The sequence below is a fragment of the Camellia sinensis genome, chromosome 1, assembly GCF_055761805.1.
Source record: "Camellia sinensis isolate YWXY chromosome 1, ASM5576180v1, whole genome shotgun sequence".
Taxonomy (NCBI): domain Eukaryota; kingdom Viridiplantae; phylum Streptophyta; class Magnoliopsida; order Ericales; family Theaceae; genus Camellia; species Camellia sinensis.
This window is the reverse complement of record NC_138961.1, coordinates 237,516,474-237,542,980: the sequence shown is the minus strand read 5'-3', so window position 1 is coordinate 237,542,980 and position 26,507 is coordinate 237,516,474. Positions and strand designations below refer to the sequence as shown.

General features: G+C 42.0%; 1 protein-coding gene across 1 annotated transcript; it reads left to right on the top strand.

Moving 5' to 3' along the window:
• The first annotated feature begins 15,608 nt into the window (after positions 1 to 15,608).
• LOC114262104 (Pentatricopeptide repeat (PPR) superfamily protein) lies at positions 15,609 to 19,777 on the top strand. The gene has a single exon (XM_082899242.1). The coding sequence runs from the start codon at positions 15,763 to 15,765 to the stop codon at positions 19,510 to 19,512; it is 3,750 nt and encodes a 1,249-aa protein (XP_082755368.1). The 5' UTR covers positions 15,609 to 15,762; the 3' UTR covers positions 19,513 to 19,777.
• The last annotated feature ends 6,730 nt before the right edge of the window (positions 19,778 to 26,507 follow it).

Sequence of the window (26,507 nt, the reverse complement as noted above, 5' to 3'; positions counted from 1 at the left end):
TAAAAATTCGACAAGATTATCATTTTTCTTCCTTTTATGGATGAAAAGGTCACACAAATACCGTGAACTCGCATATAATGAGTCGACTCATAAAATATATGACAGATATACAACTATTGTCTTGTATAAACCAACAATATCAAACACAGGTCATATCATAGATGTACAAGAATGGAATTTAAAGCAAATGAGAGTCCTCTGTAACCTCTGAGTCTTGTGATTTCAAACAAAAAAGCTTATATAAAAATTGAAAATATAATAATAATATTATTGTTATTATTACTTGAATTGAAGTTCCAAGCAAAACAAAGACAAAATTAATATATACCCACAAACAAACAAACAAAAAAAATAAAATTACAAAACAGACATATGAGATAAGATAAGATGATTGAAGAAGACTAGAGAGGGATGAGACCTTCCCTGATGAGAAGACCAAACAAGAGGACGATGAGCCCAACTGTGACACACTCTGTCGGAGATATTAGGGTTTGTGAGTAAGCAGACAAGGTTATTGCTGCCCCAATTAACCCAATCATCAAAGCACTCATGTTCTGATTCATCTCTCTCTCTCTCTCTCTCTCTCTCTGTTCTTCTTCTCTAATTCTTGTTCCTTTGATTCTGGAGGAATCAATCGAACCTCTACTTTCGCTAATATTCTTGTCGGTTGCTCCAAAAGTCTGCTCAAAAGCAAACGAGAAAGTCAACTCTTTCCTTGGAGAGAGAGAGTGAGAGAGAGAGAGAGAGAGATCAATCCGGAGACTTCTTACACTGATTTTTATACCCCCTTTGATCACATCCTTAATTATAACAATAAACATTTTATTAGTTGGAATTCAGCTATGTCCAATGGCTTGAATTTGTATTTGTCAGTCTATCATTCGGATTATTGGGTGAAATATTTACTTATTGTAATTATTACCTTATCAATTGTAACTATCAACTTTTTTAATGAATAATCGGTCAAATGACCTACAAAATAAAATTTGAGCCATTCAAAATAAATTCAAATTCAAATTACATAACATTGTTTTGATTATAAATGTAAGCAATTGTCATTTAATACAACTTATTACAATCACTTCATTTAAAATGAAAAGCTTGGGTTGTCTCATGATTTACAACTATATTATTGTCCAGTAAATTATATATAAAAATTCGGATGGTGTCACATTTTTTTGTAATTATATATTCAACCCCAATAAATATGGACTAATTTAATTATATATTTTTTGGCCTCTTGTACCAATGCTATGTTGTTTGGGAGATTTCTTTTTCCTGACGTTTGATATAATAAAAAATAAAAATTAATAAACAAATTTTATTTTAATAAAAAATATTTTTTATTTCTAAAAAATATAAAATAATTTTTAAATTAAAATCTTATCAATATCATCATTATATTAGCACGGCAACATCATTATCTTCCCCTCACCATACTACTATCATCATCACTGTGGCTATCACTATTGTCATCATCCCACTATCATACCACTACTTTAGTACCACTGCCACCACTCCTAAACATAAAAAAGATATTTAAAAAAAAAATATCATAAAAAATGTTTTTTACCAAAATAAACAGAGCATGAATTTATTTATTTATGGGAGAGGGAGATGGATAGAGATGGAAAAAAAAAATTCCAAAACTGGATACTGGACTGGTGACCTGGGGCTTGATACTTCTCCATTTTGAGAGTGAGACAGATATCACTTAAATTGAACCAGTCATCGCTATTGGGCCATTGATCTGCCCATATTTCAAGTTCTCCTGGACCGACTGGCCCAACCAATATTGTTCACAAGTGGGCTACAAAATTGGACTTAGAGGAATGCGTTCAGTATATCAAGTTCGTACTTGGGTTGACCCGAAGCCTAGGTTTCTTTTGCACTTCTGCGCTTGAGCCCTAACCATCACATAACTGTCAAAAAAACAAAAATAATTTTCATAAATAATTGGAACAATTATAAAAAAAAAGAATTCAAGTTCATAGAGCATCTACATCAGGCTCTCTACAATGGCGCGAAAGATATAAATACGTGTTCCATCAGACTCTCTCTAGCAACCATACATTTTGACTTTGCTACAGTGCCTCACTTGATTAAGCGAGACACTGTTCATGAGTTAATCTATTTTTTATTATATTTTATGGAGCAAAGTTAGGTCAAAAAGCCATGGCCAGTCATCAACCCCGATGTCCCATGAAAAGAAGGAAAATGCTCAAATTTGGCTTAACTGGTCGACTGCTCGTCAATGGGTTCGGCTCTCCTGTGTTACTATTACTTTGGTGTTGATCTGTTATTATCTTGGGCCTTATTTTATGCCTATTTTAACATCAATTGGCACTCCAAAAATATGGTTTCTATTGGATGCTTTCTTTGATTTCACCTCACCCAGAAAAATAGAAGAAAAAATGGAAAAGAAAGATAATTTTGTTTATACTTGTTCACAATTTTTTTTTGCTTTATTATTTTTCTCTAAGTTTTCGTCACTGTCTCAATTCACACCTTTATCTGTTCATTTCTTTATTTCCTTCATTATGTTCTTTTCACACCATAGTTTTTGAAAAAGATTAAAGAATAAAAAATAATGTTTAATGAAATAGAATTTTAAAATAGAGAGTTTGATGGAGTTTGCATATAAAAAAGAGGCTAGTTAAAATACAAAAGTGGATTTTGAATTATAATTTGATTCAAAATTTGCTAAGGCTGATGCTGATGCTCTTAGTTTTGTAACAAACTAAATTTAATTTTTAATTTTGTTAATTTAAATTATAATATTTTTATTTATTTTCAATTTAAAATATTTAATTATTTTCGTTAAGTAAATTAATATTTTAATAATTAAATCAATATAAATATATATAAAATGTCTAAAATACCATTTTTAGTGAGTTTAATAATTAAAATATACTTTTTTTTATTAATTTTGACGTGGGTAGTCCCATAAAGGCCATAATCTACTATGAACAACCCAAGCCTACCACTTAGGGCCCAATACATAACCCAACTGATAAGGCCCAGCACAGCTGGAAGTCAACATGACTTGAAGGACCAATGATATTCAGACACGTAGCAGGTAAAGGACAAGCCACATCAACAGACAAAAATCTGCAAAGTTATTGCCACTACACATCGCCATTAATGCAGCCCCTCACAGCATTTATTACGACAACACCTCTCCGTCGGGACAGCACGCCCTCACCCTGAACAAGGTAAGCTACAGCATAGACTTTTGGCCAAGGTGACAGGTCGGAAGGGACAACGAAATGATTATCAAAGGATATAAACAGACGTTGATGACAAGAAGAAGGTTAAGCTTTTCTATCTCTGTTCCATCTCTACACTTTACTTCTCTCTCTAACTTACTCGTCGGAGGGTTCGCTGGCGGACTCCCCGTTCCCCGTTGAACTCTTGTGCAGGTCTTCAGGTGGGCTTGGTCCTTCGGACATAGGCTTAAGGAGTGTGGATCAGTCCGACCCGTTCTACCATCACAAACTGTCTCATCAGTTGGCGCCGTCTGTGGGAACGCTTTGCTCTACGCGCCAGTTGTGCTCATTGTTGCCGTAGACCCTGTTCCAATAACCCTTTCCTACTAACCATTAAAGTGTATGGTCACGACTAGATCCATGGCTTCTCACCAAAATGCTACCGACCACCAAGCTGACCCCCCCAATCCAAACAACCTACCACAGTATTTCATCGAGCTTACCAACAGCATTAACCGCACAGCCGAACAAAACCAGGACCAATCCGTTATCTACGGTTCCTAAAAAATTGGAACCAATCTAATCCATTTAAATCGTGGAACCAATCCGAACCAATCCATTTAAACACGGATTGGATCGGTTTAGGACCACAGATTTACATAATTAAATAACAAAAAAAAAAAAAATTTAACACTTTAATTTCATAAAAATATAAATATAGCACCATATTAGTTTCACAATAACATGTCTTTTTCATAATAGCGACATACTGTTCTAGAATTTAAACAACCATAAGAAAACTGGTTACACCATAAGTATTTAGATCATTACAAATTAATATTAAAAACTAGCAAACAAAAGTAATAAAAGGAGATACTATGCGAGTTTAGGTTTGGATTTAAATTTTATATAAAATAAGAGAAGACACTATATAGGAGGGTGTATAATAAAAATATAGATTATTTGTATACAGTCCGGATTGGTTCTAATCCGGAACCGTGGGGTTCAATCCGGAACCAATCCGTGAATTACGGATTTTTAATTTTTTAATCCGGAACCGAACCACGGATTCAAAAAACCAATCCAAACCTACTGGATTGGACTGGACTGGACTGGATCGGATTACGGATTTCACGGATTCCTTGCTCAGCCCTACTGATAAATGCCCTACTCCAAAGAAACCTTCCTATGCCTCCTCCACCACCTCCAGATATTCCGCCCAACCAAGAACGAGCCCCGAGCCATACTATCCCGCAACCCTATCCACCAAACTTGGAAGGCTTGCAACCTCTTCCTCCTAATATAAATCCACCACTCCGACCCCCGCATCCATCGGTCCTGGCACCAACCCCTGAAGGGGAAGCCAGTAGCGTCCAACCCCCGCTGCCTTCTGGTGGTGATAACATCCCTCTCTGGGATGTCGAACTCTGAGCCATGAAGCTCTAACTCCAAGGGGTCATGCAGAACATCCAGCATAAACCCTCTACCACAGCAAACTTACCATTTGTTGCCTCCATCTGGGATAAACCTCTACCCCCTCAGTTCAAAATGCCCACCATCGACTCTTTTGACGATACGACGGACCCAGTCGACCATCTGGAGACCTACAGAACCCTCATGATCCTCCATGCATTCCCTGACAAGATGATGTGTCGAGCTTTCCTTGTGACACTGAAGGGGTCAGCTCGGCTGTGGTTTAGCCAGTTGCCAGCAGACTCCGTCACCATTTCCAGCATCTCAGTGACTCCTTCCTCAGCCATTTTATTGGAGCCCAGCGCCAACGCCGTCCGGCAACCCAACTCCTTAATATCCGCCAGACCGAAGGGGAGTCCTTGCGCAATTTTGTTACCCGCTTCAACACCGAAGCCTTGCAGGTGGCGAAAAACGATGATAAGGTCATCCTTATGGTTTTCATGGCCGGACTACGGTCGTCTGATTTCCTCTTCTCCCTCTCTAAAAACCCCTCACCTCCATGGCAGCCTTACTCTCCAAAGCCCAAAAATACATGAACGCAGAAGATTCCCTAGCCGCTCGCCAAGGCCTTACAACGAAAAACCCGACCCCCCCGAGAAAAGCGAAAAGACTCAGAAGCCAGAAACACCCAGAACAATAACCAAACACCGCATTATATTGACCGACCCCCCCGAGCCGATCGGTCGGCACCAGTCCGACCACCCGGTCGGTTCGAGCGTTACACACCCCTTAATTCTCCCATGGAACAAGTCCTCCATCAGATCCAGCGGGACTACCCCCTAAAATGGCCCTAACCATCATGGACTCCTTCCAATCGAAAAGACCAGTCCAACTATTACCGTTTCCACCAGGATCACGGCCATAATACTGGGGAGTGTATTAACCTCAAAGATCAGGTTGAGGGCCTAATTCGTCAAGGACGCCTCAGCCGATTCACGGATACTCGCCCTCAGCAGAGGCAGTGGACTGAGCCCATCAGAAACAACCGCCGGCGCACACCTCCCCGACAACCAGCATAACCTAACCAAGGTCATGACCGCCCTCCGCAGCAACCCCGGCACCAGGTAACCTGCCCCACCTGTTGGAGAAATCAAAGTTATTGCTAGCGGGCTGGCTTGTGGAGGCCCATCCCGTTCGGCTCAGAGGGCAGAACTCAAGAAAATAAGACAGGGCTCAGACAAAGAGGTTGCCACACTAGACCGACCCTCCAAACAGCCCAGACAGTTTACCAAGCCTATCACCTTTACGGACGCTGATTGCACAGGCATCCGTTACCCCCATGACGACCCTCTCGTCATCTCCGCCTTACTCTCCAACTACAAGGTCAGACGAGTTCTCATCGACAACGGCAGTTCTTCAGACATCATCTTCCTCAACTGCTTTTGCTAGCTCAAGATTGGGGAGGAAAGTCTGTCTCCTCTCCAAACCCCTTTGGTCGGTTTCACTGGTGACCGGGTGGCCTCCATCGGCTCCATCGATCTTCCTATCACAATCGGTGAGTACCCGCGGCAGACCACAAAGTTGCTCACCTTCCTTGTCGTTGACTGTCCCTCCGCCTACAATATCATCCTTGGCCGCACCGCCCTAAATACTTTTCAAGCTATCACATCAACTTACCACCTTGCTGTTAAATTCCCCACTAATTTGGGGGTCGAGACAGTAAGGGGAGAGCAGACAGTTGCCAGGGAATGTTATGTTGCCTCACTCAAAGAAGTCAAGCTGAAGGAGGCAATGATCATTGAAGGGTTTGACGTCTGAGATGAGGACGAGTTGGTCAGAGGGGAACCTGTGGAGGAGCTCGTTGAAGTTCCCATCGACCCCGCCAACCCGACAAAAACGGCCAAAATCAGCAGCCAACTATCCCCCCAAGCAAAGGCCGACCTTACTGCCCTCCTGATCGAGCACAACGATGTATTTGCCTGGACCCATTCAGACATGCTGGGAATTGACCCCTCATTCATAACCCACCGCCTCAGCATTGAACCCCATTTCCGACCTTACTGCCAGAAGCAGCACATCTTTCATCCGGAGCGCAACACTCTCATTGCCGCAGAGGTCGACAAGCTCCTTGAGGCATAATTCGTCAAAAACATGGACTACCCTAGATGGTTGTCAAACGTCGTCCTGGTCCGTAAGAACAATGGTAAATGGCGACTCTGTGTCAACTACTCCGACCTCAACCGAGCTTGCCCTAAAGACAGCTATCCTCTCCCCCGCATAGATCTGCTGGCTGACGCCACGGTCAGTCATCAAATGCTCAGCTTCATGGATGCTTTCTCTGGGTATAACCAAATTCTGATGCACCCATCTGATCGTGAACACACTTCATTCATTACCGATCGAGGTACCTACCATTACCGTGTGATGCCATTTGGACTGAAAAATACTGGGGCCACCTACCAACGGTTGGTCAATGCTGTCTTCCATCATTAGATAGGTCAGAATATGGAAGTATATGTCGATGACATGCTAGTCAAGAGCAAACTCTCCGCTGATCATCTGACCGACCTGCAAGAGACCTTCGTCACCCTACGAAAGTACCAAATGAAGCTCAACCCGGAGAAATGCACCTTCGGTGTAGGATCTGGAAAGTTTTTGGGTTTCATGGTCAGTCAGCGGGGCATTGAAGCAAACCCTGAAAAGATCAAGGCCTTGATTGAAATACAGTCACCCAGAACGGTTAAGGAGGTTCAAAGACTCACTGGCCGAGTTGTCGCCCTCAACCGCTTCATTTCCCGCGCAACGGATAAGTGCCTCCCCTTCTTCAAAGTTCTTCGGCAAACTTTTGAATGGACGACCGAATCCGAAGAGGCTTTTCAGCGGTTGAAACAGTACATGACCAACCCCCCTCTTTTTACAAGCAATCACGGGCGAACCCCTCTTTCTCTATTTAGCCGTATCAAGCACCGCAGTTAGTACAACTCTTATCAGGGAAGACGGCTCTGTCCAACGACCGGTCTACTACATCAGTCGGGCTCTTAGGGAAGCGAAGCAGAATTACCCACTGTTAGAAAAATTGTCCTTGGCCTTGGTCACCGCCTCCAGACGACTCTGTCCTTACTTCCAAGCCCATTCCATAGTGGTCCTCACCGACCAACCCTTGAAGAAGGTAATGCAGCAACCAGAACTCTCCGGCAGACTCATGCAGTGGTCAGTGGAACTCAGCGAGTTTGACATCTCCTATCGGCCTCGAATAGCGATTAAGGGGCAGGCTGTCGCCGATTTCATCCTGGAATTCACTAATCCTACCCCAACCACGACCCCTCCACCTCCACCAACCCTTACCGACCCAGAAGACCCTTACTCTTAGACTCTCAACGTCGACGGATCATCCCGCAGTGAAGGTAGTGGGGCTGGTCTCATCCTCACCGCCCCTGAGGGTGGTTATTTCAAATGTGCTCTCCGTTTCTTGTTCGAGGCCAGTAACAATGAGGCCAAATATGAGGCATTGATAGCAGGTCTCTGCCTAGCCCGGGATATTAGTGTCAGCCACATCCGGGTGTTTAGCGACTCCCAACTCATTGTCGGACAAATTACGGGAGAATTCGATGCCAGGGAGGACACAATGTGGGCTTACAGGGATATAGCACTCCCCCTTGTTCGCCTCTTCAATACCTTCCACATCAAGCACATCCCTCGGGCAGAAAACTCTAAGGCGGATGAGATGGCTTAGTTTGCTTCTGCAGACCAGTCCAACCTCAACCATGGTGTCCGCCTCGACTACCTAGCCCACCCTGCCATTTCCCCCAACCAGCAAGAAGTCCAGTTCCTCCAAAATGAACCCATCCCTTGGGCTGCAGACATCTTCCTGTATTTAACAACATGGGGACTTCCAGACGACAAACAGCAGGCCGCCAAAGTCAGGGCCCGGTCGGCTAATTGCACTATTGTCAGCGGACTCTTGCACAAAAGGGGCTTCTCACGCCCATACCTAAGATGACTCAATCCTGCTCAGGTGACCTACGTAATGAGAGAAGTCCATGAGGGTATATGTAGCAATCATTTGGGCAGCAGGTCCCTAGCCCACAAAATACTTCGCACTGGTTTATTTCTAGCCTACTCTCAATCAAAATGCGACAGACTTTGCGCTCAAATGTGACAAGTGCCAACGTTTTGCCAACATCCCCAACGTCCTTCCTACAGAATTGATCACACTCTGCAGTCCCTACCTCTTCGCCAAATGGGGGATCGACCTGGTTGGCCCACTGGCCATTGGCCGAGGCCAAAGCAAATTTGCCACTGTCGCCATGGATTACTTCACCAAATGGGTTGATGCAGAACCCCTTGCCACCATTATCGAGCGGAACACAACCAGATTCATCTGGCAGTCGATCGTCTGCAGATTTGGCATCCCTCAAGCCATCGTCTCCGACAACGGCAAACAATTTGACAACACCAAATTCAAGAAATTCTGTGAAGAGCTCCAAATCTAGCCATATTTTTCCTCCCCAGGCCATCTCTAAGCCAATGGCTAAGTTGAGGTCACCAACCGTTCTCTTCTCAAGATTATCAAAACTAAGCTGGAAGCTGCTAAGGGACTCTAGGCTGAGGAATTACCGAATGTACTCTGGGCTTACCACACTACCGCTCGAACTCCCACTGGGGAGACCCCTTTTCGCTTAACATACGGCGCTGAGGCAGTCATCCCAGTGAAGATCGGTCTTCCTACCCCAAGGGTTTTACATCCGAATCCAGAACTAACTGAAGAATTGCGTCGGGCAGACCTAGACCTGATTGAAGAGCTCCGAGAAACAACTGCAGTCAGACGGGCCTCATACCAACAGAAAATGAGAACACATTACAACCGCAGAGTCCGACCAAGGGAGTTTGCCGTGGGGGACCTTGTTTTGCACGAAGTAACCCTCGCCACCAAGAACCCGGCTGAGGGGAAGCTGGCGGCCAAATGGGAAGGACCTTACATTGTTAACGCCAGACCTCGTCCAGGCACTTACCGGCTTCAAGACATGGCAAGCCACGATCTCCCCCACCTATGGAACGCCGAGCATTTGAAGCGCTATTTTCAATAAAAGTTCAATTCATGTATCAATCTTTTGCTGTATTTCTTTTTGACAATTTGCACACTTCACTGCTCTCATTCTTCTCTCTTATGATGTAAATTTCTGATCAAATGGGCTACACTTTAATGACGACAAGCTTATATTCCAAATATATGTGTGATCTTTCAAATAATGCTTTGATTGCAGCCTCAGCCGGACTGAACATAAAAAAGCCTCAGCCAGACTGAGCATAAAAGCCTCGGCCAATCCGAGCATCAAAGCCTCGGCCAGACCGAGCATATAAAGCCTCAGCCAGACTAAGCATCAAAGCCTCGGCCAATCCGAGCATCAAAGCCTCGGCTAGACCGAGCATACAAAGTCTCAGCCAGACTAAGCATAAAAGCCTCGGCCAATCCGAGCATCAAAGCCTTGGCCAGACCGAGCATACAAAGCCTTAGCCAGACTGAGCATAAAAGTCTCGGCCAATCCGAGCATCAAAGCCTCGGCCAGACCGAGCATACAAAGCCTCAGCCAGACTGAGGATAAAAGCCTCGACCAAACCGAGCATCAAAGCCTCGGCCAATCCGAGCATCAAAGCCTCGGCCAGACCGAGCATACAAAGCCCCAGCCAGACTGAGTATAAAAGCCTCGGCCAATCCGAGCATAAAAGCCTTGGCCAGACCGAGCATACAAAGCCTTAACCAGACTGAGCATAAAAGCCTCGGCCAGTTCGAGCATAAAAGCCTCGGCCAGACTGAGCATACAAAGCCTCAGCCAGATCGAGCATGACAAGCCTCAGCCAGATCGAGCATGACAAGCCTCAGCCCGACTGAGCATGACCAGCCTCAGCTAGACTGAACATGACAAGCTTCAGCCAGACCGAGCATGACAAGCCTCAGCCAGACCGAGCATGACAAGTCTCAGCCAGACTGAGCGTAAAAGCCTCGGCCAGACTGAGCCTACACAGCCTCAGCCAGATTGAGTTACTTCAAGCTACTGAATTACTTGCAGAGTCAGTTAATCATAACTTAACCCCAACTGAGCACGCATGCAGAGCTCGGTCAAGGCCATTCATGCAAACTTCATGCTTGTGGCATTAGTAGACACACTTAGTCAAAATTTTAGGTCCATGTTTTTACACCACTCTTCACTTAGTCAAATTCCAAACTTATCTTTTATTTACCAACACTCTTGCAACATGATTTACAACTCCATTTTTTCATAATTTGAAACTCCACATCTTTGACATTGTTACATGTTTCCTTTACAAGTCAGATTATTTTCTTACTATTTCCTTACAAATAAAGCCTAACTTGAATAAACCACCCTCATTCACTTCAGACTCACCAAAATAAAGGCAGCAGTGTGGCAAACACAAACTTATAATTTTATTACATTTTTAACTTCACTCTGCATGGAGTTTTTATTACAAGTTCAACTTCACTTTGCATTGAGTTTTTCTTAAACTTTACTTTGCATTCAGTTTTTCTTACATTTCAACCTTGGCTTTGCGTTGAGTTTCCCTTACACAAGCCTCATACACAAATCACCAGTCTCATTCATTCCAGTTGCACAAGCAAAAATAATGAAATGAAAACACAACTCAAATTTTATTTATTCACAAACTTGTACATAAGTTCATTACAGCAATTCAAAAAAAAAAAAAAAACTTGTACAACCTAAAGCACAATAAATACCCAAAACCCTAAGTACAGGTTTTGTCCACACTAGTCACTTTTCTACACTTGAAACAAGGTCTTCTTTTTCAACGCCCTCATCTAGGGGGGTCTAGGCCACGTCGTCTTCATCAATCCTTACACTGCTAAGGTCCAAGTCTGGGAACAGTTCTTCTGCCTTTCGCTTGAACATCTTCCAGCCACTATTCCAGAACTCAGCCATTTCATGTTTGTAGAAGTCCGATCGCTGGAAGCTTTCAATAACTTCTGCTTCAGTCCTGCCCCCAGTGGTCGTTCCCGACGGGCCCGGCCCCCAGACACCTCTCTTGCCAAGTTGCTGGCGACCACGACATCGATTGCCATCTGAAATTCAGCAGACCCCTTGAATTGCTCTACTGCTGCGACATACAGATCGAGGTATGCTGCCCTTTCAGAGGCGGCCTTGGTTTTTTCTTCCGCCAACTCCTTTTCTAACCTCCCCTTCTCCTCCATCGTCTTTGCATGCTTATCTTCTAGCTCCTTCTGTAGCCCAGCAATCTTCAGGTCTGCCTCATCATTTTCTTTGATTTGCTGGGCACGCAGTTCTTCATTGCTGGTCATAGCCTCTTCAAACCGCTCGGTGGCGACCGTGCAGGCATTTTGAGCATCCCCCAGCTTTTTCTACTCGCTAGCCAGCTGGAACTGAGTGACACTACCTTGCGGCGATCGTCCTCTAGCTCTAACTTGATCGTGAGCAGCTCAGCATGGGCTCGAGCAGTAATATTGCGCTGCACGATCGCCATTACTTCCATCTTCTTCGCTTTCTATGCCTCCTCCAACCCCCTGGCACACGCACTCCGCGCAGCCCTCCTCCAACCCACGCTCTCCTTCTTGAAATTTTCAAGTTGGGCTTCCACCTCCCCCAATTTCTCCCTCCTCCTCCTCCATTCGCCCTTCGCCACCGCCGCCTTATTCAACAGGCTCCTGCTAAGGCAGCCGCCTCCATCTAGGCTGAGCACAACCCCTTCATCAGCTCAGCCTCAGTGTAACAAGCCACCGAGCGAACGGCTGCGTCTTCCACCACCCCCAAGAGACGGTCTGTAGCCATCCTGGCTCCCTCCATTCCCCTCCTACTCGCCAGGACACCGCAGGGACGTGGTAGAAGGCAGTCTTCAACCCCGGCCTCTCTCCCTTCCCTTGGGGTGCCAGGCCCTCCTTTGGTTGTGGCTCTCTCTTGGGCTCTACCCTTGGCTCAGCGCCGACCTCGCCACTTTGCATTTGCTCCCCAAGGCCAGTCGCCCCACTCTCTCCCTCTTTGGCCGCCTTCTCCAACCCCATTTCAGGGGTCCTCTCTGCCTCCCCTGCCAAGGGAGTCTGCTCCGTCGTCGTCTCCTTCCTCCTCTTCAAGGCAGGCTCCCCCTCACTCCTTCTCAATCTCTTCTTCTTTTTTACCACACCCTTCATCTCCTCGTATGCTCTTTCCTTCAAAGGATCAACTGGGGGCGGTCGTGGCTCAAATCCACCTAAGTCCTTTTCCCCTAGGGGTTTGGGGCGTGGTCAGATCCTCTCCCTCGCGATCGACTTCGGCGGTCGGTCTGCCTGGGACTCTTTGAACTTATTGGCTTTGGCTAGGATGGTCATATCCTCAGCCTCTTGCGCTTTTCTTCTCGCCTCTAACTCCGCCGGTCCCAAGTCTCCACCGATCGGCTGAGGACCCAACCCTGCCGCAAACAAGGCGGACGGCTGGACAAGCTCGTCCCATCGGGTGCCCTCCTTCTCCCTCTATTCTTTCACCCTCTTCACTCTTGCCTCTGCCGCTGCTCCTAGTTTTGGCTCCACAGACTTAGTGGGCACTTTCCACACTGTGCGTACCCCAACCCCTCTGTTGGCAGACACATAGAACCATTGCGGCCTCCACCCCTTTATCGATGACGGCAACCCCGCCACCAGCCCCTTCCCTGCTGCCGCCTGCAAAGTGACCCAAGTCTTTTGCTGTCCCGACGCCTTGTAGTATGCAAAAAACTCGTCCACCATCATCTCAGCCCCCCCGTTCACCTTCGGCCACGCGCTCGCACAGGCCAACAAGATTTTCCACGCATTCGGCATCAGTTGGCCTGGAGCTACCTCCAACCGGTTCAACACGTCCACCACTATCCGGGGTAGGGGCAACCTCAAACCCCCCTTTAGCGCCTCCTCGTATATGGTGAATTCCCTTGGTCGAATGTCGGATGCCTTCTCATTCAATTCTGGCAGTTTCAACTCTATCTCGGCGGGAATCTGGTACTTCTCCTGCATACCCTCCAGCTCCTTCGTGGTAATAATCGACTTATCGTCCTTCGTATGCTAGTGATCTGGCTCCACCTGACTGATTGGCGTCGGTGCCGCCATCATTGTGGACGAACGAGGTCGCCCTGACAGCTCCCCCCACTTCCTACTCGCCTCTCTGTCTTATATTGCTCTGCCAAATCCACCGCGTCGTCGTCCCCCAATGGATCAACCCTGGCGTTTGCAGTTTCTTTTTGGGCCATTTCTGTGGTGTGTCTACGAATAGCTTCAGATGCGGGCGCAAGGAAATTCAAAAAATGTTGCAAGGGTGTATCACTTGCAACGAAGGAGTCTATACTTGGAGTGTTTTGATTTTTCAAAAAAAGGTAGGTAAAACGTATAATACCAAAAGCCCAAGGTTTGCCTGTATTTCAGGGGTCACAATTAATTTTCGCCAGTTTGAAAAATTTTCAACCATCCACCAAAATTGTCTTTTCAACACCCATAATGACCTATCGTTTCACTTCTGGGCCAACGTCTAACCTCCCCCACCATGAGATGCTGCCACGTGTACGACCATGATTCATTGCCCCCTTCCCCTACCTTGTCTTTTCCACTTCAAGTCATCACGTGACCCACCTCCTCTCGAGCTCCGCACCCCGCCACCTCACCCTTCTCGGTCGGCCTCATGGTCGGTTCCTCTACTCGGCTACCCTTCGTGGTCGGCCCTCCTCATGTTCGGTCCCTCCACTCGGCTACCCTTTGTGGTCAGCCTTCCTCATAGTCGATCCCTCCACTCGGCTACCCTTCGCGGTCGGCCCTCCTCACGGTCGGTCCCTCCACTCGGCCACCTCTGGTCGGTCGTTCCTTTCACGCGACCTTCAACTCCCATCTTCCTCATTATTCCCTTCGTTGAACTAAAGCTGCACTTGGGAATGGGGGACTACTGACGTGGGTAGGCCATAACCCACTATAAACAACCCAAGCCTACCACTTAGGGCCCAATACATAACCCAACTGATAAGGCCCAGCACAGCTGGAAGTCAACATGACTTGAAGGACCAATGATATTCAGACACGTGGTAGGTAAAGGGCAAGCTACATCAGCAGACAAAGATCTGCAAAGTTATTGCCACTACACATCGCCATTAATGTAGCCCCTCACAGCATTTGTTACGACAACACCTCTCCGTTGGGACGGCACGCCCTCACCCTGAACAAGGTAAGTTACAATATAGACTTTTGGCTAAGGTGACAGGTCGGAGGAGACAACGAAATGATTATCAAAGGATATAAGCAGACATTGTAGACAATAAGAAGGTTAAGCTTTTCTATCTCTATTCTATCTCTACACTCCACTTCTCTCTCTAACTTGCTCGTCGGAGGGTTCGCTGGGGGACTCCCCGTTCCCTGTTGAACTCTTGTGCAAGTCTTCAGGTGGGCTTGGTCATTCGGACATAGACTTAAGGAGCGTAGATCAGTCCGACCTGTTCTACCATCACAAACTGTCTCATCAAATTTTATTTAACAAAAATTGACAAATAAAAATTTAAAATTTCAATTAATAAAATTTAAAATTTATTTTGTTACAAGTTTAAACCTTGAGTTTTTTTTTTTTGTTTTTTATAATTGTCCTTTAATAATTTGTCAAATATTTTTTTTTTTGTTTTTTCTAAAACTTTGGAAGATTTGAAAAAAAATTTAGAAATCAAAAAATAAAATAAAACTATGGAATTTAAGTATGTTTTTTATTTTACTTATTTTTTCTCTTTTAATTTTTAATTTTTTTTCTACATCTCCTAATTAAGTGTTGGTTTGAGATGTTCTAAAAAAGTGTACTTTTTAACTTATTGGTTTATATAGATTAGATTTGAGTTGAATTTGATGTAATGTATTAAAGAAGTAATGTGATTTAAATAAGATAATATGACTTAAATAGGATAATAACTTTTTAACTTTTTATATTATTTAGTAGAAACATCGTAAAAAAAAAAAAAAAAAAAAAGTAAAAACATAGGCAATAGACGAGAACAAGAATTCGGCCCAACAATTAATGGGCAATCGGAACCCGCCCGAATCACACATCTGTCTTTCATATCGATCAGAACCAGAACCAGAACCGCCGCCGCCGCCGCCGCCGCCGCCGTTCTCCTCCGCCACCGAATGTTCCATTCTCTCTGCTCTCTCCTCCACCCCCAGAAGCTCCACTTCAAACAGGTTCGCTCCCTTTTCTCTCTCTTCCTCAACAAGCATCAATTCTCTACCACTTCTCTTCAGCAACCCCCATTATCACCATCAATCGACAACGACGTAGATTTATCTTCAATCAACCCCTCTGGTATTGCGAAATCAGTTTTCCTTAGGTGTTCGCATCTATGGGAAAAGAAGGGTGAGACTTCTTCGGCTAATCCTTCTCTCAAACACTTTCTATTCAAGCTTTCTGCTATATCCCCAGAAACCACCCGTAAATTTTGGCGAGTCTCGGAGTTGAAACCCGAAGATGTCCTCGAAATATTACTGGGTTTTGAATTTGAGTGTCAGAAATTTGAAATTGAAGCTCAAAAGGTTAAATCTTTGTGGGGGGTCTTTAATTGGGCTATTCACCAAGTTAGGGATTTCAAGCATCTTCCTCGGTCCTACGAGGTTATGGCCACGATGCTTGTCCGAGTGGGCTTGTTTAGGGAGTTTGAATTCTTGCTTTCCACAATGGATAGTAAAGGAATTCCTTTGGATAGTAATGAAATTTTTAGTAATTTAATTGAAGGGTATGTAGGAGCTGGTGAACCAAATAGTGCTATTTCGATCTATGATCGAATGAGGGGGCAAGGTTTAGTCCCATCTCTGTCGTCTTATCGTGTTATTCTTGACTTTCTGGTTGGAAAGAAAGAAACCCAATTGGCTTTTCGAGTTTATGTTAATATGGTGGAGATGGGGTTGGGATTGAGTGGAGCAGGAACTGCTATTTTTGAGAATGTCATTAAACTACTATGCAGGGGTGGAAAAGTTCAGGAAGCCATAAATCTTGTTAGGAAAATTCACACTCATGGAATGGAACCTAGTAATATAGTGCTTGATGCAATTGCTAGTGGGTACTGTGAGAAGAAGGATTATGATGATCTGCTGAAGTTTTTTGTGGAAACGGAGTGTGTGCCTGATGTTGTAGTTGGCAACAAGGTGATTTTTTCGTTGTGTAGAGATTTTGGTATGGAAAGAGCAAACTTGTTTCTGCAAGAATTGGAGAAAGCAGGTTTTGGTCCTGATGAAAAAACCTTTGGAATTTTAATTGGTTGGAGTTGCCGTGAAGGTAAATTGAAGAATGCATTTGTTCATCTGTCAGAAATATTGTCGAGATCCCTCAAGCCGGATGTGTGTTCCTATAATACTCTTATTAGTGGTGTGTTCAAGGAGGGTATGTGGAAACATGCCCGAGAGATTGTATATGAAATGCATGATAGAGGAATAACACCCAATTTGTCAACTTTCAGAGTGCTTTTAGCAGGATATTGTGAAGCTAGACAGTTTGATGAAGTGAAAGTGGTGGTTGGCGAGATGGCTGAGCGAGGTTTGATTCGACTCACTTCTCTTGAGGATCCCTTATCGAAAGCATTTATGTTGTTGGGGCTTGACCCATTGACTGTAAAGGTGATTAGGGACAATGATGTGGGGTTTTCCAAAACAGAGTTTTTCGATAATCTTGGCAATGGACTTTATTTAGAAACAGACCTAATTGAATATGAGAAAACTATGATGAAGGTTCTTGAAGATTCCTTGATTCCTGACTTTAATCCCCTTATACTGGAGGATTGTGATCAAGGAAATTTTAGAAGTGCACTTGTGAAGGTTGAAGAAATGGTTCTGTGGGGCCAAGAATTGTCTTTGAATGCATTCTCAATATTAGTGAAAGCGCTTTGTGCATCCAGTTACAGTATAGGGACAATTGTCAGTCTCTTAGAGAAGATGCCAAAGTTGACTGATCAGCTTGATCAAGAAACTCTCAATCTGCTTGTCCAAGCACTCAGTGAAAAGGGATTCACACACAATGCTAGGATAATTTTTGATGGCATGATCCAAAGGCATTCAAAAATCAAGATGGAGACACATACTGCTTTAATAACTGGTTTACTCAGGAAAAGAAACCTGACGGGGCTCCTCAATTGCTGGGAAGTTGCACGTCTAGATAAATGGTCACCCAAGCTAAAGGATTGTAAAGCTCTTTGGGGTTTTCTATGCCAGAAAGGACTTCCCAAGGAAGTACTTGAGCTCTTTGAAAGCATGTTGGTGGCATTTCCTCACACAAGATTGCATACTTGTCATGATGTCCTTGAAAAGCTATGCAGTACAGGGTTTACAAGCACTGCACATGCTTTGGTGGAGGAGCTTCAAAAGCAGGGCTTTGTCTTGGATCACATTGCCTATAGCCATCTTATAAAAGGTTTCTGTAAGGAGAAAATGATTTCAAAAGCTTTCATTGTGCTTGATTTTATGCTAGCAAAGAACTTGGTTCCCTGTTTGGATACCACCATTCTTTCAATTCATCAGCTGTGTTTGGCTAGTAAATTTGAGAAAGCTGTTGCTTTGAAGGAGATTGCTTTGAGAAAACATTCTTCCAATTCAATTTCTGTCCATTGTGCTTTGATGAAAGGGTTTTGTAAGTTGGGGATGGTTGGGGAGGCAGTTGATATCCTTCAGAATATGATATTGAGGGGCCTACTTCCAGGTAATGAAACTTGCAACGTGCTTATTCAGGGGTATTGTCAAACTAATAACTTGAGGGAAGTCAAGGAGCTACTTAGTATCATGATAAGGAATAATTTAAAAGTTTCAATCTCTAGTTACCGTAATTTGGTTTGCCTTATGTGCATGATGGGTAGAGTCTCTTCTGCACTAAGTGTGAAAGAGCTTTTGCTTAAAGAAAGAAATCCTCCCCATCTCATCATTTATAACATTTTGATTTTCTATCTCTTCCGAACTAGAAACAGTTTGTTTGTGGATGCACTTCTAGATGAACTTCAGCAGAAGGGTTTGCAAGTTGATGGAGTCACTTATGATTTTCTCGTGTATGGATATTCTCAGTGCCAGGAGGTGTCACGTTCCCTGCATTATCTCACTACTATGATGTCTATGGAACATAAGCCAAGTAATCGCAGTATGAGAATCATAATAAGCTGCCTCTGTGGTGATGGGGAGCTTGGAAAAGCAATGGAGTTGAGCCAAGAAATGGAATCAAGAGGTTGGATTCATGGTTCAATCATTCAAAATGCCATTGTTGAAGGCCTTCTTGCTCAAGGTAAACTTCAGGAAGCAATGAGATTTTTGGACGGGATGGTACAAAAAGGTCTAATTCCTAACAGCATCAATTATGACAACCTAATTAAGTTGTTTTGTTGGTACGGAAGAGTAGACAAAGCATTTGATCTTTTTAATCTAATGTTGAAGAAAGCAAACATCCCAAGTTCTTCTAGTTATGATTATCTAATCCAAGATTCGTGTACATGTGATAAATTGGACCAAGCACTAGATTTGTTGACTGAGATGTTGGATAGAAACATGAAGCCAAGCATCAAGGCATGGAGCGTGCTTATCCACAACGCCTGCCAAGATGGACGAATTACAGAAGCAGAAAGACTATTGAATGTTATGGTTCAGATAGGTGACATGCCAACCAGAGAGATGTATTGCTCTGTGATTAATAGGTTCTATTATGAGAGCAATCTCAGTAAGGCATCAGACCTCTTGCAAACAATGCAGCAAAATGGTTACGAGCCAGACTTTGAGACTCACTGGTCTCTCATAAGCAATTTAAGTAATTCCGATGACAAGAATAGCAGTAATGGTAGCCGGTCTTTTCTGTCGAAGCTTCTTTCTGAAAGTGGATTTGGTCGGAAAAAGGATTGCAAGGCCAAACTTCAGTAACGTAGTGTGATTAAGTCTGGTTCTGAGTTTGCTCTCTTATCCTTTTAGGTTATTACTTAAAATTTTTTCCATTTAATGTGCCTGCCTTAGTACTAATTTGAGTCCACTTCATGCTTTAGAGCTTTGCCAGTTTCATTGGGTGAGCTATAATTGGTCATCAGGTCCATGGTGTACATGATTCAAGTGTGCTCATTCCAAGGGAACTTGTACATCGTATTCTTTGTATAATTAAATATAAATGACAAAATCTTATAATTTTTTCTTCTCTTCTCCCTTTTATTTTTCTTTTCTTGCCTTTTGCTTTGTGAGGCATGAAATGCCTACAAAAGAGCTAATTCGTGTTCCCTGCTGGATTTATAAGGAAAAAATATGAAATATAATATTAGTGGAGATGATTAGTTCTGGGTTGATTATATTCTATGATTCTTCAATGTAAAATTGAGGAGCCAATTTTTTTTGGGTTCAGTTGTGATGTTTTTGATCGAAGCTCCCTTGGAAGCCTGAGCTCTAGAGTCCAATGAAGCATGTAAACAGCCTGGGATAAACTTAAAGAAACTGTCACTATGTGATTGGTCATGTGGCTGCTTAAATGTAGAATGCAGGAAATGATGAAGCCATGACTCTTTTTGAGGTCACAAAGTGGTATTTAACGGTCGAGTTCAGATTTCCTGTAAAAATCTGGTAATATATATCCTGCCATATATCAACTGCCTAATCTTCTAATCTGGGATTTTTTTGTAGTCTGAAAAACCTAAAAGATGGATATTCATTAAACAAAATGATTGACATAGAGTTTGTATTTATGATGTCTGTTAAAAGGGTTTGAAGCCATGATTGCCTATTTATTTGCTCAATGCGTTTGCTTATATTTACCTGTTTTTCTTTAAGTAGTCATTAGCTCTAAATTGCCCTTTTTGAATTTTTGTGCAATTGCAGTTCGAGATCCTGGAAGGATCATCTTGGTCTCCTTCTATGGATCATATGGAGGAGCCGAATGAGATTGAAGTTCATCTAAATTGGAGCATTGCCATATGAGAATGAAGTTTATCAAAATTTCAGTGGAATAAGAAAATTGAGGATATTGTTGGATTATGACAAACGGGTTACAACTTAACAAATTTTACTTACATTGCCCATATGAACTCGGTGTGTCTTGGATTTTCAAATATTAATTATAGACTTTTTGATTTTGTACTTTGATGATGTGTTGCAACCTTATGAAATGAAAATTTCATTCAATTCATGAAATGGAGAGGATCAAAATCCGTGTTTATTTCCCCATTCAATTTTTGTATGTCCAATATCGCTGCAGTTGTCAGTGCTATGTATTTGAATTTTTTTTTGGAAATTAGCTGATGTATAATTTCTGGGAAATTTGACCTAAAATAGGTTTTCCATTAATCTGAATGATCAGTGAACTAATTAATCTGTTAATTTGTTTACCGACACATTAACAAACATAATACAAGTGCAACAATCACGAAAATCACAATATACTCCAGTCAAACTCAAAACCTCACAAATGAGTATGCAATTTTGGCAGCATTTAATTAGGAGTCGTCACTTCCTGGATTGTTATACTTGTACCAAAAGAAAATAGAAATCAAACTTCAATCTCTATCCCAAGGTTGTCTAAAAAATGGAAGGAACAAAAGTGGATTTGCTCAATCTCTCTCTATACCAAACTCAATTTCAAGTTGTTCTTAAAATCAGGGTTGACCCAGATGTCAACTGTCCCATTTTACTATATATAGCTAGCTCATATATATATATGATCAACAGAAGAAATGTCATAGCCCCTTTCCAAATATGTGAAGAGTCATCAATTGGCAAAGTTGGTGGAGTTGGAACATGCTGAGAGAGAATCATGCTTTGTATTTTATGATTCCATATGATAAGAGCGGGTAACATTAACATTTAATGAACAAACCTTAAAAGCTAAGCTTTAGTAAGTACATCATCTACTTGCCAATTTCATATGACAAGAGCAGGTAACATTAACACTAAATAAACAAACCTTAAAAGCTAAGCTTTAGTAAGTTCATCATGTACTCGCCACCTGATAAGGTTTGATCTGATAAGTGGGCTCTCATACCACCAAAAAGACTTCAAACTTAACATGCAATTTGAATGCTTTACATGAGAGTACACGTGGCAGGATTCTCTGTCCAAAACCACTTTGTCCCAACATATTTCTTTACCACATGATGAGTTTTGCTAGTTTGATTGGACTCCGGTTTTATTTACTTGCACACCTAACAAGATATGTGAACAGAATACAACTTCTGATTGATCTAGACAGTGAGATCAATATACTTCTTGGATAAAGAGTCTACTGTTTTGGACTAATTACAAATTATAGTTTGTTTACACACTTCTCGTTTGATTGTGGGGGTGAAAAAAATAGTGGAGTACGAGAGATCCAAACAGAAAAAACTAATTATACATACAAGACTTTCGTCTTGCTTTGTTTTCACATGCCTATAAATTCACATACATTAATTTTGCAAAACCCTAGAACTTCATAGCTTTTCTCTTTTTATCACTAAGAAGGAGAAGGCAGGTGCTCTTGAGCTTGATGATCAAGCCTCTAGGGGTTCTTCTTCCTCCACTCCAAGAAATGGAATGAACAGAGGTGTCTCCACACTAGACTTCATTTTGAGACTCATTGCAATTATGGCCACCTTAGTGAGTGCAATCGCCATGGGAACAACTAGCAAAACACTTCCTTTCATTACATGGTTCATTCACGTAAGTGTGTTTCACTTGTTTTTGTGGATTTGTTTTCATCATATGATTGTTAACCTAAATTATTATATGCATTGTTCATGTGTTATTTGCAGATGTACTAAACTTATCCGTATGTCTTGTATTAATAGGTTTTTTGTGATCGCAAATTCCATGGTATGTGCATACTTGGTTGTCTGCTTAGCGATATCCATCCTGCACATCACGAGGAGTGCTGCACAAGGTGTTAGAGAAATGGTTTTCACCATTAATTTCCGGTAACTTTGAGCTATCATTAATGTAAGACCCACACCTCGATTTGGGTGGGTCCGAGTGGCAACACGTTCCTTGCCATGTGGTGAACAAGATTATATGCTCGGGTGGTCGAAACCTTTTACGAGTGAATGAGAAATTGATACCGAAGTGAGCCTCATAAAACATGAATAGTGTTTTGTGTAGTTTCTTTGAGTTGGTATCTAAAACCTTGTCCCACATAGGAAACTTAGAAGAGTTTCATTGTGTTTATAAGCTCTAAGTTAGAGACCTTGGGTTGGGCCCCAAGGGGTACCCAAGTTTTGTAGGAGGAGGAGTTATGGACAAACTCAAAACTATCACCACACGCGCGCGCCGCCGCCGCCGTCCGTCCGTCCGGGTCGGGGCAGGCGCGGGTGTGGGTTTGGGTCTTACCCGTCGGTTATTTTTGCTCCATAATTATTTGAATTTTTTCGAATAATAGTCTGCCAGAAAAATTCAAAAAACCTGAAATTTTGAATTCAAAATTTTTCTGTTATGATCCTTCTTCAAATTCCGAACAATCACAACTGTTCTTCCTAAACAGGTTTTGTCTGTTCGAAAATGGCACTCCACTGCCATTATATATATTTAGCAATCCTCCATTCCGCAATAGAGTTTTAACCCGTGTTCAGTCTTCTCCTTTTTCTCTGCTTCGATTCTTCTTCATCTTTGCATCTTGTGAGAGTTTGATAATACATTCTGGTTCGCTGTACATTCAGTTTGCAGTGCTGCATCTGTTTGGGGTGATTGTTGAATCCTGGAGGCAGGACGTCCGTTATTCTCGAGCACCTAGGAGAGGACGAATTTCTGTCTTAAAGACACAGTGTTCAAACACTGGCCTCAATCACAGAATTGGTTCTAAGTTTGATACTCAAGAAAGTTGTAAGTTCTGTATTTTATTTATTATTCTGTTAAGGGAAAAACTACATGATCTATTTCTGTTTGTTAATCTGTCTGTATGTAATATATGTTTTTATATTCTGTAAATTACATATTCTCGGAGAATAATTTATTTTTTAACAGTTTAAGACAGAAATTAATATACTACGTTTGGTTACTGTTTTACCTTTGTAAATCCTGTATAAATGGTCTTCATTTTAAAAATCTAATTAACTGAATAATCCAGTTGGTATTCTTCGGTTTTTTATATATAAAAACTAATTTGCAGATTGTGTTTATATTCCAGACAGAATAATAAGTTGTCTGTGTGTAGATTCATCTGGTGCATGATAATATTTTGATAGCATTTCATTAGTACCAAAGCATTTTATCACATGCACTGCTGTTGTAGAACATGTTCACATGCCCTGTTTTTAAATAAAATTCTGGGTTGATCTTTTACTGTTTTGACAGAACTTCCGATTTAAATGAAATTCTTTTGAATAATAAAATATTCATATTTTGCACTACTTATTGAATAAAATATTTTATTCTTGATTTCATGAATGCCCTGGTAGTTTTTCACATGCCATGTGTGTTGAATAAGATGTTTTTTAATTCATGAGCAGTATGTTTGGTCTTTGGTTTTTTGGTTCATTGCATTATTAGACTACTGTTTTTCCCTTTTTTGGGTTTAAAGAATTTAACAGTGTTGCTGTATGTGGTTATTCAATTATATGGATTCATGGAGCATGATTGTAATTTGCCTATAGCATATACTGTGTTTTAAAGGAAGATTAATTGTATACTGTTTTTTTTTGTTTTCCTACATATAGCACATTGTAGTTTGACTCATTAATTTATTGTTTTATTTAGTCTTATAAACTGTTGGTCATTTTAATTGATTAATTTGATAAGATAATTAATTTGGTCAATTGAATTTGATTCTCTTAAAACAGTTTGTTTGTTTGATTTAGTTTATACTGTTTATTTTGTTTGATTCTACAAAGTTTTTTATATTCTTGTTCTCCTCATATTTATTTAGTTGTTTATTTTTCTATAGAATATTTTGTTCTAGAATTTTGTTAGATTATTTATTCTATTGGAAAGTAAATTTCTGTTTAATTTTATTAATCAGAAAAAATGGCAACTGAGGGTACTATTGTTACTCCTAATCCCATCGTGCCTCCACCGGTGGTTTCTATTCCGGTTGTTACGCCGACTTTGACTCATGGCCCGGGTCATGGACATGTTCCAGTGAACCATGGGGAAAAACCTGAAAAATTCAGTGGTACCGATTTTAAAAGGTGGCAACAAAAGATGTTATTTTATTTAACCACCCTGAATTTGGCAAGGTTTTTACGAGAAGATGCGCCAACTCTGAAAGAGGATGAGAGTGATGCGCAAGTTGTCGCTGCAGTAGATGCATGGAAACATGCAGACTTTCTCTGCAGGAACTATATCCTTAATGGATTGGACAACACACTTTACAATGTGTATAGTCCAATCAAGACAGCAAAAACGTTGTGGGATTCCTTGGATCACAAATATAAGACGGAAGATGCAGGAACAAAGAAATTTGTTGTTGGTCGCTTCCTGGATTTTAAGATGGTGGATTCCAAGACGGTGATCAGTCAAGTCCAAGATCTACAACTTATCTTGCATGAAATTCATGCAGAAGGTATGTCTCTGAGTGAGTCTTTTCAGGTAGCAGCTATGATTGAGAAATTACCGCTGTCTTGGAAGGATTTCAAGAATTATCTAAAGCACAAACGCAAAGAGATGTCACTGGAGGACTTGATTGTTCGGTTAAGGATTGAAGAAGACAACCGTGGGTCTGAAAAGAAAAGTGGGCGTAATCTGATGGAGGCTAAGGCTAATGTGGTGGAACAGAAGCCTAAGCACAACAATAAGAAGAGGAAGTATCCTGGTGAGAGTTCAAAACGTAGCTCTGGTTCAAAGACAAGTGAAATTCAAAACTTCACAGGCAAATGCTATGTGTGTAACAAGCAAGGACATCGTGCCAAAGATTGTTATAAGCGTCGGACTCAACGAACCATGAAAAAGAAACCTGCTCAAGCCAACATAACAGAGGAGGAAAATCTTTGTGCAATGATTTCGGGATTACATGTGTCCGGAATGGTGTCTGAAGTGAATTTGGTAAGCAACCCCAAAACATGGTGGGTGGACACAGGTGCTACACGTCACATTTGCTCTGAGAAAAAGATGTTCTCCACATATCAGGTGGTGGATAACGAGGAACAACTTTACATGGGCAATTCTTCTACCTCCAAGGTTGAAGGCAAAGGACAAGTAGTACTCAAGATGACATCAGGCAAAGAGCTTACTTTGAAAGAAGTGCTGCATGTACCAGATATTCGAAAGAACCTAGTATCTGGATCATTGTTGAGCAAGAACGGGTTTCGCCTTGTGTTTGAATCTGACAAATTTGTACTCACTAAAAATGGGGTGTATGTGGGGAAAGGGTACTTGAGCGATGGGCTCTTTAAACTAAATGTAATGACAGTGGTTCCTATTTCTAATAAGAATAACACATCTTCTGCTTACTTTGTTGAGTCTTTATATATGTGGCATGGTAGATTAGGACATGTTAATTATGGTACCTTGCGTAGGTTAATTAACTTAGAATATCTACCTAAATTTTATATTGATGCAAATCATAAGTGTGAAGTATGTGTTGAATCTAAATTGACTAAGGCATCTTTTAAGTCAATGGAAAGAAATACTGAACCTCTGGATCTAATCCATAGTGATATATGTGATTTGAAATTTGTTCAAACACGAGGAGGGAAAAAATATTTCATCACCTTTATTGATGATAGCACTCGGTACTGCTATGTATACTTGTTGCGAAGCAAAGATGAAGCCTTAGAAAAATTCAAAGAATTTAAGGCTGAGGTTGAGAATCAACTTGGCAAGAAAATAAAGGCTATAAGGAGTGACAGAGGTGGTGAATATAAAGCACCATTTGGTGACTTATGTTCACAATTAGGAATAATACATCAAACCACTGCACCTTATACACCTCAGCAAAATGGAGTTGCTGAGCGGAAAAATCGTACTTTAAAAGAAAT